At 41.7% G+C, this 20,257-nt stretch overlaps 1 protein-coding gene across 2 annotated transcripts in view; it reads left to right on the top strand.

Annotated features, from left to right (window-relative positions):
* The first annotated feature begins 4,739 nt into the window (after positions 1 to 4,739).
* The window catches only part of SNX4 (sorting nexin 4), a 33,439-nt gene continuing 17,921 nt past the window's right edge, over positions 4,740 to 20,257 (top strand). Inside the window, exons 1-5 of one of the 2 annotated variants that reach the window (XM_064718835.1) lie at positions 4,740 to 4,973; positions 5,955 to 6,070; positions 15,104 to 15,242; positions 15,320 to 15,469; positions 16,493 to 16,540. In XM_064718835.1, the coding sequence (XP_064574905.1) occupies positions 4,779 to 4,973; positions 5,955 to 6,070; positions 15,104 to 15,242; positions 15,320 to 15,469; positions 16,493 to 16,540 (648 nt within the window). In that variant the 5' untranslated portion in view covers positions 4,740 to 4,778. The remainder of the gene's footprint in view (positions 4,974 to 5,954; positions 6,071 to 15,103; positions 15,243 to 15,319; positions 15,470 to 16,492; positions 16,541 to 20,257) is intronic. The other variant, XM_064718836.1, reaches the window with a different exon arrangement.

Raw genomic sequence — 20,257 nt, 5'->3', positions numbered from 1 at the left:
CATTCACAAGGACACTGGCCTCAGTCCTCAGAGTGTCGACTAAATTTAAATGTCATTGCCTGGTGGCACTGAGGGTGCCCATCAGTCTCTGGGAAAAGTTCTCATTACCTTGCCCTGTCTCAGTTTCACAGGGTTTTGATGTTTGGGATCTTGGACGTGGTGCTATGGCTTGTGGTCCCTGCTACCACCTAAGGAAAAATACCATGATGGCCTTTGACATTTTCCATTCCCCTGCTACAGCTTGTCCCAGCAGTGGTGTGGTAATGGCATGAGGAGTCAATCAAAGCCATCCTGAGGGACACAGCCATTCCTCCTTTGGGCACAGGTGGCCTTGTCTGCTGTGCCACAACCCCTTCTCCTGTGCCCTGCCAACGTTCCTGCACTCCAGCCACTCAGCTAATGCTCATTTTGGTAACCACACAGGATAATTGCTTTTTCTTACTGATGTCTGACTTTCATTGGAGTCTTTGCATAGTGCAGATGCACTGGCCTAAGTTCTAACTTCTCACAAACTGTATGTAACAGCTTCCTTCACCAAAGCTGCACCAATATTAAGTGGAGGTCTATCAGTCTCTACCATTTACAATGTTATTGAGTCATCTTGTTTTTTTTCTCTTCAATTCTGTCACACATCATCTGACTTTCTTCCTTTGAAGTTTTCTCATGACTTACTTTGAGCTGCTTTTGAAGCCACTTTCAATACACTTTCATTCACTGTTGATGTGTTGTACGTATTCTTTCAAAAATGTGGATTAGCTTTGGTTTTCTTGTTTTTATTTGTGGACTGAGATATGCTGTTGCTGAAAGGGATGGAAACCACTGCTACCAATTTCAGACTCAGTGAAACTGAATGATTTTCCCCACCCCAAGAGTCACCCATATCTCTTTTCCACTCTTTCTCTGGAAAATTAACAAAATGCTGATTTTCCTACACCTTAGTACTCATTTCACTCAGATATTTAGATGATAGAAATACATCAATGAGGAACCTGAACTCACCCACTTTTCTGCCTGCACTCTGCCATGCTGAAGCAGCTACTTGTGCCTTTTACTGACAGTTCCTTGACATTAATTCCTCTTGTGTATTTTCCTAGGGATCCTAAGCAATCAGTGTTTTCTGCTGCATCCACCACACCCCAAGGACATCACACAGAGACAGATGCCAGGCTCTTCAGTGAGGATCAGCCTTTGAAGACCAACAGCACAGCCTGGCATCACTTCGGCTGCCGGGTGCCCCTGGAGAGCAAAACCTTCAGTTCTGGAGGAATTACTCTGTAGAGGGAAATAGGAGCAGTTTGACAGCCTGACTCATGATCTTTGTATTATTATTACTGGTAGTGAAACTATGATAGGATCCAGGAGCCTGAACCATGGATCAGGAATGTGCTTTTGAAGAGAAACTCCTGGCCTTGCTGCTTTGGCTTGTGTTACAAGGCAGTCTTAAGGCAGGCACACATGGGGTTTTTTTTCAATAGCAGCTAAACTGGAAGCTGTGAAGGGTGGCCAGTCCCTGGGAGTGGGCTAGAGGCACCCTAAAGTTATCAGCTAAAATATGTGTGGTGTGGATGGTGGGTTCTCAGCTCCATGAATCCATTCTGTCCTGAACCTCCCTGCTTTGGAGCACTGGCACAGCCAGCTCCTGCACAGGATATGCAGTCAGCAGGAATATTGGCTGGTTTACTCTCTCTTCCTGAGGTTACTGAAAGGCTGAGGGTGTCGCAGGATAGATGCAAAGCAGAGCCACTGCTTTAGGTGTTTTCATTCTGGTTCTCAGTAGCATGAGGGTTGTTGTTAGTAGTTTTATTATCTTTTAAATCTAATTACTTCTAGGAAGTTGAAAGATGAGGAACTCAAAATGAAGATACTGATGAATAATGTTGTGACAAAGGGGAAAATATCTGAAATATTTCTCATTAATATGGCTTTTTTTTGAGGTGTGTTATTTGCTAGAGCAACACAGGCTGTTAAAAAATCCAATAAGTACACATAAAACAAAAAACACCAGGAAACTAGTTTATAAGGTAATATAAGGTAATATAACTTTCTTCCATCAAAAAGCAGTTTATCCAGTATAACAGTAGGATTAAAACAAATAGATTTACATAATAGAAAAGATGGAGTTCCCTGTTTTCCAGAGACTGTCATGGGAATCAGGGGCAGCTTCAGAAGGGACTTGTAGGTAGGAAGTTGAGTGGAGTTTGCCTACTTTTAGTTGATGAACAAGGGACCTGCTGCCTAGTGAAGATGCTGAGCAGCAGGAGAGTGTGCTGGTTAGATTGACCTGCAGGAGGTTGGACTCACATCCTGACAAGAGGGGATCCAGCGGGACCCTGGGTACATGAGTGGTTGTGCCTAATTAGGGGGGAAGCATACTGCTTATTTTGACCAAAGTAGGCAAGTCCTGGAAGTTGTCCTGAGAGCAGCACTGTGCTGTGAGAAAATACTGTTATCCCACTTTACAGGCTGAGGTAGGGGAATGTGGCTCAGGAAGAGGACTTTGGTGTTTATGGAAGATCTCTCCATTGCACATGTTTTTTTCAAGACATCTCACTCTCCTCTGAACTCTCCAGGCTGTAATGTACCTGAGGGCTACCCAGGCTCCCAGTCATCTTGATTTAAGCACTTCTACCACTACCCTCATCCTATATATGCAATGTTTTAACTCTTTTCCACATTTTTTAGTATATGAAGAAAATTTAAAGGTGAAAATAGTTTTTGAAATCATAGAATGCAAGACCTACAATATATTACTGTACTTTATTGATGATTTTTTCCATAATAAAAATATTTAGTACAAAGTATGATATCCTGCATGAGTTTCATATAAATATTTCCATTATATAACTGATAGGGATCAGAAAAATTTAAGCATGCACATGCTGCAAATGCAAGTGTAATTGATACAAGGTATGTATCTTGATGTACATCTTGAGTAAACATAAGAAAACCATAGCTTAATGAAAAACAGACTGTGTCTTACAACATGCAATCGTGCTTTTACATCTCAACTGGACCTTGGGTTTAGAAAACAAATCTTAAATCAGTCCTATTCAGAGGACAAATCACAGTTCGCATACTTGTAAAAAACTTTTGTTTTAGGAAAGCCTTCTGTGGAAGAGCTTGGGAAACTCCATCCAGCTACGGTGGTGGAGGGGTGGGAAAGGATAGATTGAGGTATCAGTTCAAACAATCTGAGGAAAAAGTTGCATAAACATTGAAGACAACAGAATAGAAACCAGACGCCAAATATTAATTCATAGGGTCTTCAAAGGGGATTTTGAGATTTATTTTAATTGTTGTTGAAAGAAAAAGATTAATTTTTGGATGAAAAATGTATGCAAATTCATCTCTGGTCAACACTACAAAAACCCCATTTCCTACACAAAGCAGAAAAAAGCAAAGCAAAGAAACCCATAATATCAACTTTGTAATCCCCCAAAATGGCCTTTAACCTGGGTTTGAAAAGAGTAGGAAAAAAGCTACATAAGAATAATAAAGAATGTAGTGCCTGAATCAAAGGACATGAATCTGGTGCAAGAATGGGAAATCTCAGGGGCTGATGTGATATGTAAACCAGGGAACAATGACGCTGTTCCTGAGTGTCCAAAATGGTATTTGGAGAATGAGGAATAAATAGGACCAACCTCTTCATCCAGTCTGCCAGTCCCACAGGGACTGTGCAGGAACCATGGGATCACTAGGGAATAAACCCAATAGTGAAAATGTATATATGTATAAATCCACGGTGTGTGATGTTGTGTAGGGGCTGAAGGGTGGGCTTCCTGAACATCTCATCAAAAAGACAGACAGGGAATGACAGAAAGGCACAGGGGGTTTTTTTCCTGCTCAATGAGAAGAGATGAGATGGCTGGGGCTTTCATTAAATAATGTCAGATGCTTCCCCAGAGCTGAACTTGGCAGATTTTACCTACTCTAATCCTGAGGAAGTGTGGCAGGATGGGACATCCTTGGGTGTTCCTCAGCAGAGATGGTGGGCAGCAGAAAGCATCTCTGCATGTAGAGCACTGTTGGGAAAGAGCTGATGGAAAAGGCTGGCAGCCAGGAGGGTGAGGCAAAAGGAACACAGCACGACCGAGTCCTTCACTCCTACCAAAGGGGTGACTGGGGAAATAACAGGCTGGTGGGCTTTAAAAAAACAACCCGAGCTGCCTAATGCTAACAAACATCCTGTGGGAAAGTTAATGGCTGCTGAAAGAGACTCAGCAAAGGAAAGTGACGAATCTTGCTATAGATGAAAGATGAGAAAGTATCCGAAATATTTCCCGTTAGTATGGAATTTAATTTTTGTTTAAGGTGTGTTATTTGCTGTAACAATGCAGGGTGTCAAAAACCCCAACCAACCAACCAATGAAAAAATAAACAGGAAAGGTGTGTGAATCATGGCATGAGAAACTCTTCAGTGACCTGAGGACTAAAAGGGGAACAACGACACAAGCAAATTTTAGAAATAAACATTTAAAGCTGTAAGAGTGCGGCTGAGGGGCCGGGGGAAGCTTTGTCCCGGCCAGGGACAGGAGGCTCAAAGCTGCCTGTGGGGGAGCGGAGCACGGTCCCAGCGAGGGGTGCCCGTGCACAGGGGCACGAAGGAGCCCCTTCTGGGCACCAGGGCGGGCAGGACGCCCTCAGCGCCCCCGGGTCGAGCCCGTGCACGGGCACAGGCGCGGCGAGGGCGGTGAGGGCCGTGCCCGCCGGGCTCGCCCCCGCCCGTAGCCCGCGGACACACCCCGACCCGGCCCGGCCCGGCTCCGGGAGCGGCCATGGCTCGGCCGGAGCCCGGCTCAGCGCCTGCGCGCAGCGCCGCGGCCGAGCCCCCGAGCCCCATGGAGAGCACCGAGCCCGAGCCGAGCGGCAGCCGCCCGGAGGAGGAGGAAGAGGAGGAGGAAGAGGAGGAAGAAGAAGAGGAGGAGGAAGACGAGGGCGCCCTGCCGGGCCCGGAGCAGCCCTTGGCCGCGGTGAGGGTGCGGAGGGCGGTGGCGGAGGGGCAGCGTCCCCCTCCCCGCGCTCTCGGCCTGCTCCGCCGGGCGAGCACCGGGCTTTCCTGAGCGCGCTGCCCGCGCCGGGCGGGGAGGGTGGCGGGGCTCGGGGGGCCGGGCGCTCGCTCGGCGCTGCCCGCCGCGGCGGGAAGGGGCTACAGGTGGGTCCAGCCCTTCCTTCGCTGCCTGGGGCCGAGCCCTGCTCGGCGGAGCGCGGGGCAGAGCTGTGCAGCGTGACCCTCTGAGCTGCGGGGTTCTCTTCGCAGCCCCGTCCTGGCCGCTGTGAGAGAGCGTTGTGCACCCTCTGCCCTGGTCCCTAACGTCAGATTATTGTTTATTATTATCAGTTATGGTTTTATCTTCCCCTCCCCCCTTAATTTCACAAGTGACTCCCCCTCCCTGCTCGGTGCAGCTCTGCCTTTTCATGGTGGGCGTGTGGTCCTTACTGATTTCTGGCGGCCAGTGTGTAAAAGATAACGATCCTCCTCTGAGAGATTAAAAGAAAAACATCTTGGTCCGGATATATTCTGTTTCCTGTGAAAGGGGAGAGGTGGCTACATGTGTCCCGAGTGTCCTGAAGAGGAATTCACTGGTAGCTGGGAAGTGTTAGGATAGAAAATACTGGGGTTAGTGTGTTTGTTTTTTAAAAAAAGGTTACTTTGTTACCTGTAAAGAAAAAATATTTCTCGTTTCTGTATCCTCCTGGCTCAGGGTGGTTTTTGGTACCTGAAGTTGTCCGTTTGTTGACTTTTCTGTTTTCTCCCTAAAGGAGGTTTCCAGTTTTCACTTGCAAATGTGATACAGAACATAGGTATAAAGCAAAGCCCTGTCAAAGCCTTTATTCCACAGAGGCTTGTCTTATTTGAACAAATGTGGTGTAGGAGAAGGGGAGGCAAGGTTAGTAGCCTTTGCTTTGTGTGGTTAATGTTACATGAATCTTTATTTTCCTCTTCTTAAAAGATGGAAGACTGTTTGGCAAAGAAAATGGAAATCACGGTTTCAGAAGCTGAAAAACGGACTGGGAGGAATGCCATGAACATACAAGAAACATACACTGCTTACCTCATTGAGACTAGGTGGGTGATGAGAGCTCAGTCTCAAGCGTACATGGATGTGCCATTCTAAACAGATTTTCCCTCCTTCCACCCCTAAAAATAATCAGGTACAGTTGATGAGAGGATTTAGCTGTTTTGTGCTTTGTTACGTGGTTATCAACCCACTCTGGAGGATCTTTTCCTGTGAAAATTTGGCAGCTGATCTCCAGTTCAGTACTAGTGTTGGTTTTGTGTATTTGTGTACTGTTATTCTTCATTTGGAGCTAGGTGGAAAAATGTGTGTTTGAAAGTTGTTGCATTGAAATGGTGCCAGCAACTGCTTGGTTATTTTGTGGACATAAGTTGGACACATTTATGCATGTATTTGTGAGAGAGGTCTAAAGTAACTGTTAGGCTTGCTTGAGATGACAAGAAAGAGAGAAGTCTCATGACTTATGTCATGTGGTCAAAATTTATTGCTCAGCTTATATTTGAAGTGTTTTGCTTGATCTGATTACCACATACTCCTTGTAGATGGTTTAAGGGTTAGAGTTAGCTAACTATTTCCTTTTTTCATGCTAGCTTGAACTTTCACTGGGGAACTTACTGCTCTTAATCTTCTTGTGTTAACAAGAGGAACACTACTGGTGTCATAAACATTCTCAGTACCACAAGCACAAAATTTCAAGTAATGAATAGTAGCAAAACTTTAAAATCTAACTTATCCTTACTTCCCAAACAGTAACAGATGACTCCTTTTAAGTGGGGTCATGTTACTCAGCTGAAGCAAGAATTTCAAAATTAGACTTTGTTACGAGTTTTGTTTAGCTCTTCTTTATACTACCAGTTTTAACCTTTGGGCCTTGACTTTGGAATTATCTTCTGTACAAAGAAAACCTTTTGAAACAAAGCAGTTGCGTTTTGCAAAGGCTCTGAAGAGTTCAAATTGTAAAACTGACACATAAGCCTTGTATCTGCTAGCAAAAAGGCCTCTTAGCTTGTTTAGCTGATGGACACACCAGTCACACTGATTGCAGGCCTGCTGGGATAAGTTTGCTGTATTTTGCTAAACTTAAAGAACAAAGTCCAAAACAGACATATATTTTTCAAATATCGTAGCTCTTTGACAGTTGCTCAGATGCTTAAAAATACCTTTACAGTGTATTGATATTAAAGATCACACCTTCTCATGTAAGTAATGTTGTTTTTATTGTAATGATATTTCTGAAGGAAAAGAGAAGAAAATTGGAATCATTGGGGCCTGACTGTGATATGAAGTGTGCTCTGGGGGCAGATTTATGCAGCCCCAGAACATGCTGACTGCATCTCCTTTTCCAGTCATCCTTGCATTACTTTAGAGTTGCTCCCACTGCTCTTTCCCAGTTGTTCTTTCATAGTGGCAAAGCTGTACTTTGCTGGCCAGATTGTGTTCTTTCATTAGGATTTATTTTACTCTGTGGTCAGCAAATACCGAGACCAATTACATGTTTGTCACAGAGCGATTTGAAAATGTGTGTTTGTCACATCTGTAATAAAATAGGTTCTCTATTCCTTTTGCTGAGAAGGCAGAACTTCTTGCATAAATATAATTGGTGGCTATTAAATGTGCTTCCTGCTGAGCCTGTAGCTGTAGGTGGGCTTCACAGTAATTTGTCTGGGTAATAAGATATTTTGTAGCTGAAGAATAAAACTGTTTATAGTAATGTAAAGGGAAGACCACTTAATAATAGTTGCATTATGTTTATGTGAACTGGGGTCCCACCATTACTGCTATCTAGAATTTAATTTCAGTTTGAATTGAGGAATTCTATCTGGGTGAATTAGAGACACAAGATGGATACAATTTCGACAATTTGTTATAGAACAGGAGCTGAGTGCTGAAACCTTTAACACATGAGTTTCACTGGTGCTGGTGAAAATGTTTTCAAAATGCAAGTGATGGTGTTACTTTTTTTTTCCTTTTTGAATGAAAAGACTTAACTACTATGCTCACATTTTTGTGTGACTTTTGTTGATTTTTTATTAATGTGCTATTATACTTTGATGTAGATATATTTCTTTGAGACAAAACAAACTCCATTGCTGTAGACTGCAGAGCATCAACAAATTCCAAGGCTTGTGTTTCCTGAAAACATCTTCTTGTTTTAGACCTTTCTGCATTACCTAATTAGATTTTTTTATTATGAGCTATTTCCATTCAATTAGTCATAATGTCAGTTTGTTTCACAGCTTCTGTTAAACTATACAGTTATTTAAAAATAAATCAATTTTTATATTCTCCCTGTGAGAACAGAGGTCACTTCTACCTATTTGTGGGAAATGGCATTAAGGCAAGTACATGTTCTTAAGAAGTGCAGCTAAATATTCCTTCTTGAGATGTGCTCAGCATATCACTTGCTTTCTGTAAGGGAAGTAGCAAATATCCAGGATCTTACTTAAATCCAGACTTGCTTGTTAGAATTTTAGGCAGCTGTGTCTCACATCAGAGTCTGCATGAAACTACAAGAACTCAGGTGGAATAAACGCCTGAGTGGGACTCCTGGCTTTGTACCTGTTATTTCCATGACAGAGCTGAAAGTTAATCAGAATGCAGAGCACCTCTAAAGTGCTCTGTGGTATTGCACTTTTAATTATAGGCCATACAGGGAATGCCTTTTTTCCCTTGGTCTCCTTTAAAGTAAACTGTTTCTTCTGTAGTAGTAGGACACTTCCATTTAGTTCACTTTCCTTTCATCTCTGCTGACTAAAAGATTTCTATCCTGACCTTCCCAATCAAACAATATGATGACTAGCATGTATTTTTTTTTTTTGTTCTGTTTTAAATGTGACTTTAGGAAAAAGTAGCACAAGTTTGTGCAGCCTGCTCTCCAGCCACTTAACAGCAGATTCCCTGGTTTCCAGTCCTACTAGTCTTCACTTTCTCTTGCAGTAATTTGACAAGGGGGCTCATTTTATTTCCTTTTTACTCCCACAGTATGGCTGGGAAGTTACTAGTCTTGTTTCTGGTTACAGTCTTTGGAAAGTTTTTCACTAGTTAAACAGTGATAGGAGTGTTACCTGCTTCTCTGTTAAGACCTTGGATTGCCCATCTTAAGTGTGAGAACTTCTAAAGAAAGTTTCTGTGAGAGAAATGGACTTGGAAATCAGTAACTGGCCAGGCCACAGTTCAGTGATAGCAGTGCTGCACTGTGGGATTTCAGGAGTTTTTCCTTTGTTTTATTTTGTTTAATACCCTTCTCAAAGTTCCCTTCTTCACACTGGGCTAGGTGAAAAGCCCAGGCATGGGTTTCCTGAGAAGAGGCACAGGATGAATGCCCACAAAGGACAAACGTTGTCTTCTGATAGAACAGTAAAGGGCAGAGTTTGGCCAATGGGAGTCAGGAAGACTTGTCCAAAGTACTCCAAAGAGGTGTGAGGGAAAAAGTAAATTCAGCATGAGCTTTAAACAGGGGAGAGTTGGGAGCTAAAAGAAGACTGAGGTTTTGAGAACCTAGTTTTCTGATGATTTTTACTTGATAGAAACTATGAATCATTCATCTTCCTGACAAATGTATGTTTTAGTTAAATACAGTAAACTGGGTGACAGTACAAAAAAACCAAAGAATCACCTGGCTGTGGAAAACCTTCTGGCAAGAGAAATGCTTCCTTGTCATACAGCTTGCCAGGTAGAAGAGCAGTTATTAAACATCAGCTGTCTGAGAGGCCTAAATACATAGACTATTTCTAAATAGCTGCTGGGAAAAGTTGCCCATCCCTCTAAAATGGTGTTCCTCTGCACAGGGAGTGAACTTTGCCCACTACAGGGAGTGGAAGTGTCACTTCTCTTACACTGGAAGGTCAAAGGTTGAAAGCAGAGTTACTGCTTCTGCCATTGCAGAGATGATTGCTTTTACAAGGAAATAAACCTGTGTATTTCCTTCTTGTCTGATTTAATACTTCACAGCCATTCGTCTTTATTGCATTCAGAATTATTTAATGGCTCATTTAAGATAATTAGTTTTAAATGAGAAGTGAGAAGAGGTTAATTAGATGGACTAAAGTTTTCACATTGACACTTTGAATTAAGGCAAATAAATGAGACATGGAGTAATGTAATCTTTGAATTGGTTATGATAACATCAGTTATAAATGTAAAAGCTGAAGGTTTTAATTTTGTCTTTTTAATTTTTTCAGGCAGGTTGGTTGGTTTGATGAATAACTTGCATTGTTAAAAGTGTCATTAAAGGGAAAACATATGGTTTTCCTGCCTGAAGACTGTACAAGTATTATATTGTGTTTTTAGAACCAAAACAAATTGAGAAGTTTGACTGAACGTCAACAAGTGATTATAATCTTAATTGAAACTGGTCTGCAATACTTGCATTTAATGGGGAAATTCATAACGTGGTCTGAAAAATTAGATGGTAGTGAAGGTATTAAGTCTAATGAGTACCTTTGTGGATTTCTACTTCCTTTCTGAAATGGTGTTCCTGGGGAGGAAATGCTCTTCTAATTGGTGATATTTTATGACCTCATATGTAACCAGGCAGAGACATTTTTGACGTGATTAAAAAAAAAAATTCTCTCATCTTGGTTGCCTGTCCTGAATCCATCCCTGCAGTTTCAAGCTCCTATTGCCTCCTTTAAAAGGCCATGGTGCTGACACAGGCTCCTAACAGAGCTGTGCAGTGCCTGCCCACCACAGCTTTGCAAGAACTTTGCTGCTCCCCTCCTTTAGCCAGCTCTGCAGCACTGTGTGCTCTAGAGAGCACAGCCTGGGGGATTACTCTGAGCTGGGTGTAAGCCTGGGGGGTGCAACTGATAGTAATAATTTCAAAATGTCTTAAATGTATTCAAATCAATTAATTAAAGAAGCATGGCTTCTTTGTTAGGTGCTTTATAGGTGCTCTCCTGATGAAGATAAAAGCAGCTGTAAAAGGCAGTGTTTGCACTCCTGAGACACTGAGAATAAATGCATGTTAGAATAAAGGAAACAAGTATGATCTTAGATGAGAATAATGTCAGGCTGCTAAACACACACTACAGTGAGGTGGTTGTATCAGCTGCTGCCTAGTTAAGAAAGAATTAACTACACAGGCAGGTTTGACCTTCAAGATTCTCTGGTAGTAATTTAATCTTTTTCTTCAGGGTATAGTGTGAGGTTTTTGTGTCCCTCACAAGGATTGTAAATCTTGATTAACTGAGACTGGGGGAAGCCTAACTGCTGTCCACAGATCTGCTTTGTCAGAATAATTGACAGTAGGCTTTAGATGCAGTAAACTTCCTTAGTGTCTTCAGTGTGGGCAGGGTAGGTGCAGTGAGTGGTATGAACTGGTCTGGTAGTTTGCTTCCTTCCTCCTGGAGTTCTTGAGGCCCTGTGTGGGCATAAAACTTCAAGTAATGAGGAAGCTGTTTGTGCTGATGTAGGACTAGGCTTCTCTATAAAGCTGTGGTCTTTTTCTGCTGAAGTGTTATGCTCCCAAATGACCTTTTAAAATTTTTGATTAATATTTAGTTTTCTGCTTAATGTGTGTGGACTGAGATGTTACTACTATGTTTTTTTCAAATAACTGATGGGTTCTTATTAATTGTAGCAAATACAAAGTTGATTAGCAGGCATGTTCAGAAAGGGTTTTTCTTTTTTTTTTTTTTCCCCACAGTTAAGGCTCAGCCTGGCCTTTGCTGCTCCTACTTTCTAATTAACTCTGCAAAACAATTACAGAGCATTATAAGCATGATTTAGATGCTTACAGAGATGGACCATTCTCCTGCCAGAAGGCTGGCACAGCAGCATCTGTATCTGCAGCACAGATATGTCCTCCTGGCATGTGCCTGGGTTCTCAGGGCAATCCTGACCCGTGTTTTTCTTACCTCCCTATTTATGCTTGCTTGTGCAGTCTGTTCTCAGGCAGGATCCCCATAATACTATCATGTATTGATGGTAGCAGTCTTTCTTAAGGGCTGACGATAACCCATGTGGAAGTTTTGAATCCCATGGTGTAAGTCAGTGCAGCTGGTTGGTAAGCTACTGAAGCTAAAAAGGATCTGTAATTCTGAAGTACTTTTATGTGAGTGTCTTGAATGCCAGATTGTTTACCAAACCCTGCTGGGTGTTTTTCCTCCAGGAATGCAATGTTTGTGCCTTCAGCTTTTGACTAAACAATTAATCTTTTCAGGCACAGTAGCTCAATTCCTTGTCTATTCAAATTTACCTCTTACTCATCAATAGTTCAATCACTAGATACCTGCTTTGAGCTGAAGTGTTCTTGTAATATTTGAATGGTGCAGCAGTTAGTGTGGGGAGGAATGCTGCTCAGCCTGTCAGTCCAGGCTAGGCTGAGCTTACCCTCTTCAGAACTCAGTATTTGCAGGTGCAGTTCATTGAATTTAAATACTCTAATGGGGGAGAATTCTGTGGGATGCTGGCAGCGTGAATGGTGGCTGTCAGTAGTGTACTTGCCTTTTCCTTTTGAGTCACTCTCAAATAGTTTTGATCTGCAGCAGTTTATTTTGAATGCTATGAATTTATCCTTTCTTCTTCTTACTTGTGAAGTTTTTTTCCCCCTACAAATTCAGTTACCTGGAATGAATGTCCTTTCTCCAAGGCATGGGTAGATACATAAAAATTGTTCCACCTTACTAAGTTAAAAAAGTATCTTTTGTGTTCTTCTATATGACATTATTCTACCTGAAAATGTAACTAAACCAAAGTTTGTAGCAAGCCTGTTCCTCTCTAATGAGGGCTCACAAATTGAGGCACCTTGTATTTTGTTTAAATGTATCAAAAAACTGGGGCAGCTTTGGAATGGGATTGTTTTTCAATAAGATCATTAGAAATCTGACCTTGTAGGTTAAAAACAGCTTTAAAAATTATCAATAATTTGTGTGCTTCTTAGATGTTTTAAAACTTCACAAAGTTCTTATGATTTCAAGAACTGTAAAGCCTGACTTTTGCTGGAAAAAATAATGTAGCATTCTCTTCTACTAAATACTTTATGAGTAACTGTTTGTAGTTCATAATTTATTGTTCTCAGTTCTGAGTCCTCCAGCACCAGAAGGATGTGGATTTACTGAAGCAAGTCCAGTGAAGGGCTGTGAGGATGATTATGGGCTTGGATTGTCTGACCTGCAGGGAGAGGCTGAGAGAGATGGAATTGTGTTCAGCCTGTGCCAGAGACAGCTGATTTTAGCAGCTGTGGATCAGTACCTGGTGGGGAGGTAAAGAAGATGGAGTCAGCCTTCTGTGGTGCTGAGAGAGGGCAAAAGGCAGTGCCCACAAATTCAAACTTGGGAATTCCAGGTAAAAGTGAGAAAACCTCTTTATTGTGAGGTTTGTCAAACATGGGAGTGGGTTGCTCAGTGTGGTGGAGTCTCAGTTCTTGGAGATGCTCAAAACCCAGGTGAACGTGGCTCAGAACATTCTGCTTTGAGCAAGGAGCTGCATCACAGACAGGTCCCTTCCAAACTCAGCAGTCAATATTGTTCCTTGTAGGTTTATGCCAGTGCTTTGTGTGCTAGGTAGTCACTTCAATGAAGAATAAAGTAGATGTAGAAATCACCACTGTTTTATTTAAAGTCCCTTGTGTGAATTCTCTCTCTGTGTTTATTCTGGCATATGCTAACTGCTGGAAGTGTTGCTACCCAATGCTTGTTTTATGATATTGCAAAGTATTTCTATTGCTTTGAATGTCATGTATGAAAAATTATTCTTCTCATCTGTCGGGTTTTCGGCTGTTTGAAGGGCCTGGAAAGGTCCGGAGTGGCCTTGGGGCAGCCCGCGTATCGAACGACGAGAAGAGGCTTCAGTTCTTCTTTCGGTTTTTATGTTTATTAATTGTTTATCTAAAAGATTTTCTTTCGGCCCGACAGAGCTCTGCTCAGCAGTCAGCCAAGGGCACACTGTCTGCCCTCCCGGGCAGCCACCTATCTTTATCCCCATGGTTACGTGTACAATATTTATCATTTTTCCCCAATACCATTTATTCTTATTGCCCGGTGCACTTTTAGTAATGGCCAATCCAAAAGTGCCACCATCACCACAGAAGATGGAGGAGAAGAAGAAGAAGAAGAAGGACAGGACACGCCCCAATTCCTCCATCTTACTTCTCTAAACCCCCCTGTACATAAATCCTAAACCCTGTGTCTCACCCTCTAATTAACCAATCCCTTCACCATTCACTCGGGTGAAACCCTCCTATCCTCATACAGGTGTCGTCTCCTGTGTAGGATCAAAGTCCAGCCACCAGACACTTCTGGAACATTCCAGGACTCCCGAGCCCCCCAAGGGTGGTCTCGGTGACTTGGCACCTCAGGACTCAGATCCTGAGATCCCACACTCATCAAGTATTTGTATTACTTTCCAATCCTGTATTCAATGATTTCTCCTTTTATAGTAACATAAAATCCTTTTTTACCTTGCTAGGCCATGTTGGTTTTAAGTCTTCAACAAATTTTTCAGACACATAAATTTTGTACCTGCCTGCTCTAGGTAGTTTGTTACATTTTTGGTCCATAAATATAAAAACATGTCACTTTGAACAAAAAAAGAAAATTGGAAGTACTTTGAAATTTGCTCTTTTTCTAAAAATATCCTTTAAAATAGCTTAATATTTTTAAAATTTTATTTGTAACTGTGTCAGCTGTTGTATGCAAGACCATTTTTGTCCTCTGAAGTGAAAGCTTTCCCACTGAATAGTAAATTTCTTCTTACAATATTCTGTATCCTTCAGGTACTCAGGAAATTTTACTGACTTTGAACCTAACACTGTTCCAGGAGAAATAGGGTTATTTCTATAAGGGTGTGGAATAAGCCACATGAGTCCCTTTACTTGATTGTGACCTACCTGTTTGTTTTTGATGTGTAAGTGCATTGACTTTTCCTGTGTTCCTAGCAAATTCAAGTGCTATCAGGCAGAAATTATAAATATTTTTAAATTAAGTATGTAGACATGAAATTAATTAAGGTTGCTTTAGGTTATGGGCAAGTCATGCAGTAATCACTGCTGTACTTGGGGCCTTTGGTCTAATTGCACTGATGGTTTTTGGGGGAGCAGGTGATGGCTCACTAATGTTCAAATTTGCTGCTTTGTCTTTCAGAGCTGTTGAGTCCCAGAGTGAGGGACAATGTGCCCCAGTGGAGTCCCTGTGGCGACGTTACAGTGAATTTGAGTTGTTGAGGAATTATTTGTCAGTCACCTATCCACATATTGTTGTTCCTCCTTTGCCAGAAAAAAGGGTAAGGAAATTGAAACTGTGGCTTGCTTTGTCTTGTTTGTTTTTTAATTTACTGTTGACACTCTTCTGTTTAACTAGGCTGACTTTGTTTGGCATAAGCTATCAGCAGATAATATGGATCCAGATTTTGTGGAAAGAAGAAGAATTGGTCTGGAAAACTTCTTGTTACGTGTGGCTTCACATCCTGTTCTTTGCCAAGACAAAATCTTTTATGCATTTTTAATGCAGGTAAAGTTATTTCTAAATACATTATTTAGTGATTATTTAATTAAGATAATGTCCTTTTGATCTTTTCTATTGACCCATAGCTTGTTCTGTGTCAGGAGGAAAAATAGACAACGTAAATAAACTTGAGGTGGAAAAGCCTTGTCCAGCTAAAAGCTTCTTGAGAGCAGCCTGCAGTTGTACAGTTGCCCTTCTAATCTACCTTATGACTTTTTTCTAGTCAAGTTGTAAGGCTCCTAAGAGAGAATTTCCACCTCCTTGGAACAGTCTATTGGGAACTTAATGCATGTTGGTTGGGAGCTCTTCCATAGGGCTAAAGCTGAACTAATTACCAGGGACAGGGACAGCCCTGGCTTCCACTTCACTCTTTGGATATCCATGGTTTCTTTAGCCTTGTGGTTTGGATCATCCATTCCTGTGTTGTGGTCCAAAACTGCTACAATACATTGTCACAGAAGTTATGGTCCAATTGTCAGCTTAAGCATTGATTCTGCAGCTTTCAACTTTAAATGTTGGATAGTTCTTTATACTGTGCTTTGATGAGAGATTCCCAAATACTGGACTGAACAGCTGTGTTTGCCACGGTACAGTATGTGGGGGAACTGATATATGGGAGCTGAAAACAGTGGAAAACCAGCAGTACACCTGAGCCAGGTGATGGCATGTGGACTGCAAACTGTTGTCATCTGTGTGCTCTCTGCTCTCTGCCTTGAGATGCAAAACTCCTTGGAGATGCTGGTAATTTCAGAAGCAAACTATGTTAGCTACTCTTTTTAGACAAAGCAGTGTGCTCCTGCTCCCAAGAGATAATTGAGAAGAGGGTTTCTGGGGGGAGATTAGTATGCAAGCACAACATAATGATTGGTTATTCTTAACCCAGATTCTTGAAAAGATGTGGGGAGGGTAGCTGAGGCAGAAGCCAGGCATTGTGGACAATCTCCTTTGATATAGGCTCTCACAGGGACTTGCAAAAGCTGCAGCATTCTTAAATCACTCTAACTGAACATTCTTCTCTTGTATATTTAGGAAGGTGGATGGAAAGAAATGGTGAATGAGACTGGATTTCAGTTGAAGGTAATTACTGTAATTGTTTGTCTTGTGATTGCTGTGATATGACACAGACATATTCCAGCAAATGATTTTTAGGCTATTTATGAAAGGATGTTTGCTGTAAGAATGAGTTAAAGGCATTGCTTCATGAATACTTGTTATTACAAAAAACAGTGATGTTCTTGGCATGTGATAGGTAGGACTGCAGTTAAGTTCTCTAGCAGGCTTGTTTCATGCCTCTGTAATTCTGCTGCTAACGTAGAATCCTTAGAAGCTTTAAAAGTAATGAACTTGAGGCCACAGCAATGAGGTTTTGTGTTTTTTCTTTAGTTTAGCATTTTGAAAGGTGGGTGTCAAATTTAGTCTGGTAAGAGGTGCAAGGTGTCAAAAAAAGGTAAGCAAAGAGGTCTGAATTGTAGGACTTCTTTGCAAGGAGCAGTTGGTGAAAGGGACTAAGACAGATGGATTTGGTGCCCCTTAACTGTTTAACAGAATGTGTCTTGGAGTAACACTATCCTCATTGACATCAGCGAGTTCATGGCTGGGTAAACTGGTGGAAGACTTGCAGGAATAAATGGTCTGAGGTCATGTGTCTGTACAGGTCAAGAATCTGAGAAGCTGATAGATTGCTGGGCTGTGTCTGGAAGAATTACTGTATGGGGACAATAGTGAGCTTTTTGTTTCATTGTAATGTGATCTGCTCTCATGAAATCACAACTGAAAACTGGATGGATTATGAAGAATTATTCTAAATAGTGAGAGCTAAAGAAAATCCCTGGTGCTCTTATCCTCAGTGTCCAAGGGGCTTTGATACTGACACTTACTGTTGATAACTTAAGTTGACAATAATTCTCTTCCATTACAGTTGGGTTTGCATACTACTGGTGTTCATAATGCAAACAATGTAAAGCTCTGAAGCTGCATACACTCATAGGAGTTCAGAAAGTTTGTACTGGCAGGCTGGGTTCAGAAGAACACACAGTGGTGTGTTTATGGAAGAAAACTCATAGCAGAATGCTGAGAATATTTGCCTCCCTGAAACCACATTGTAGATTAAATGAGAGACTAGCAAGTCTTGTTTTCCCTCTAGATTTGATTGTGTATGTTTTCCCTTTCATGGTTCCAGTTTCCTTAGGAAAGAAAAATAACTTTTTCAGAAGCCTAGTAAAAAGAATCTTCCCTTTATTCTACATCTGAAGTATAAACTCTCAATATTTAGCACTACACTGGAAGGAAAACCTCTATTCAGTGCATGTTTTAGACTCAAATTAGACCATTTGTTTATGTTTCTGCTGCCTCTGCTGCATTTAAGCAGGATGTGTTTTTTGTCTGAGAGGGTTTGAACTCTAACTAAACCTTAAATTAGGGATTAATACAGTGTAGCATGCTATAGCTGAATGTTGATGTTGGAGACTTTGTTTATTCTGCCAGCTGTATCATTAAATCATGCCTTTCCTCCCTCCCAACCCCAGCACTTATTTTTTAAGGGATTTTTAATTTAAGGGATTTGTCACTTGGGATTTTAACCCTTCCTGTAGGAAAGAGAAAATTCCCATCTCTCTTTAGTTTACAGAAATGATTATTGGATCATAGTAGGTGTTAACTCTGAAAACTCCTCAGCTGTACCTCATTTGTTGGATGGTTCATCTCTAAAATGATTGTGCATGTCACTCTTATATCAATTTTAAGACTGGACAGATGTTTCTCTAGAAGTCTAACTCTGGTGTAAATGCTCAAAAGTGATGTGTGAGAGTTACTGTGCTGCAAATGGCAAAAAGGAAATAGCCCTACTGAGATGGTTGAGCACTGGCAGGATTGTGCTTCCTGCCTGACAGTGCTTGTATGGACCTACTGAACTCTTCCTTCAGAGCACTGTGTGTGCATGTGACAAAAGACAAAAACTTGCCCTGGAACTGAAGGGTAGGAAGTTTTCCTTTCTAAGTGTAAAGCTGCTCTCTGTGCCTGCTGCCCCAATAGATTCAAATGGCTTTGGTGCCTGCTGTTTGAACATAAATACAGGGTTCTGGGCAATAGCTGCTCAGAGGGAAGGACTCTGATAGTGTCAGTGTATCTAGGTGATGTTTGTGCTGTGAGAGGGTGTGAGGAGCACCTGCAGGTGTGTGTGAACAGCCCAAAACGTAACTGGCTTGTGTGTTGATTTGTTGGGGTATGGCATTGGAGATCCAAGACCTTACAAGCCTCAGAAGTGCTCTGAATAAGCATAAAGGCTGGGACTTGGAGCTCCTGCAGTGTTTTTTGTTCCTTGTGCTATCTGGGACATGCTTCCCCATGCTGCCTTGTCTTCCCTTTGCAAGACATTCTTAGGGAAGTGTCACACACAGTTGTGACAATGAGCCTGCTTTCTCCCAGTGTCAGTCTGTCTTAGTCTGGAGGGTTTTGTTCCCTTACCTTTCAGCTTGTGGGTTATGCTTTGTTTTGGTGGTTTGGTCATTGGAAGAGCAGCTGCAGTTAACCTGACTCTGCCACTAAACCATGTCCCTGAGTGCCACATCAGCATATCTTTTAAACACATTGAGGGATGGTGACTCCATCACTTGTGTGGGCAGCCTGATCCCGTGTCTGACAATCCTTTTGGTAAAGAAATGTTTCCTAGTATCCAATCTGAACTTCCCCTGAAGCAACTTGAGGCAGGTTCCTCTTGTCCTACTGCTTGTTATGTGGGAGAAGAGACCAACCTCCACTTCACTACACCCTCCTTTCAGGAAATTGTGGAGAGCAGTAAGGTTCCCCTGAGCCTCCTTTTCTCTAGGCTATGTATGGGGGATCTTCTGCTCAGCCCAAATGTAGTGGGAGGTGAAACAGTCTCAGACTGTGCCTGTCTTATCTGTAGATGCTATTACAGGGTCCCTAAAGGATGGGCTCTGTTCTTGTTTTGGGAAGACACTGTGTTCCCTTCACTGACAAATTCAAAATAGCTCTTCAGGCTCTGAGTTTTCTGTAACAGGGCACAAAATAATCTTTTGTCACATACCAGCAGTAAGAAGTACTACTGAAGCAACTTACTGCTTGCAGCTGTGGCACAGCCTGTTAGCTAAAGGAGTACACTGTGGGAAATCTATACACCTTGCAAGGTGTGCTGATTTATTTTCCTTTTACTGAAGAGAAGGATGTTTTGATTAAAAATAAACTCCAGCCATTTACCCACAATTGGCATTTTTCTTTGGTATAGATGAGCCCTGAGTGAGCTGTGTGTAAAATGCATTGTAGGAATGAAGAGTTGTAGTGATGTGGACCTCAGGGATGAGGCTGGGATCTGTCATCTGTATTGGTGTCTTATTAGGAGTAAATACTAATTGCACAGTTTAATATTCAATAAATTGGAAAAAAACCCCTCCATCTCCTTAGAAATATTCGATACTACTGTTGCAGTAATTGGTAAGCCAACATCTCAAAAACAGTCAAAGCAGTCAATTACCTTTTTAATTAGGTATTGAATTTTGTTGTGTAGAGATTTATATATGCTCTACTATAGAGAAGAACATTGCATTTAAAAGGGCTCTATTCTGATATACAAATTACATATTTTCTGTAAAGCAAGTCATAAAAAGTAAGAGAACAACATATATAAGATTTTGATTTCACTGGGGAACTGTTCCTGGTAATAAAGAGCATATAGAGGTCACTCTACCACTGGTTTTATTTGGTTTGAGAAATATAAAATAGCTTGTCCATATGGTCTTAAGTTACCTAATTGCTTCATCTAAAAAGAATGTGGGGTTG

Source organism: Zonotrichia leucophrys, chromosome 7 (assembly GCF_028769735.1).
Source record: "Zonotrichia leucophrys gambelii isolate GWCS_2022_RI chromosome 7, RI_Zleu_2.0, whole genome shotgun sequence".
Taxonomy (NCBI): domain Eukaryota; kingdom Metazoa; phylum Chordata; class Aves; order Passeriformes; family Passerellidae; genus Zonotrichia; species Zonotrichia leucophrys.
This window is presented reverse-complemented; position numbering and strand designations above follow the sequence as displayed.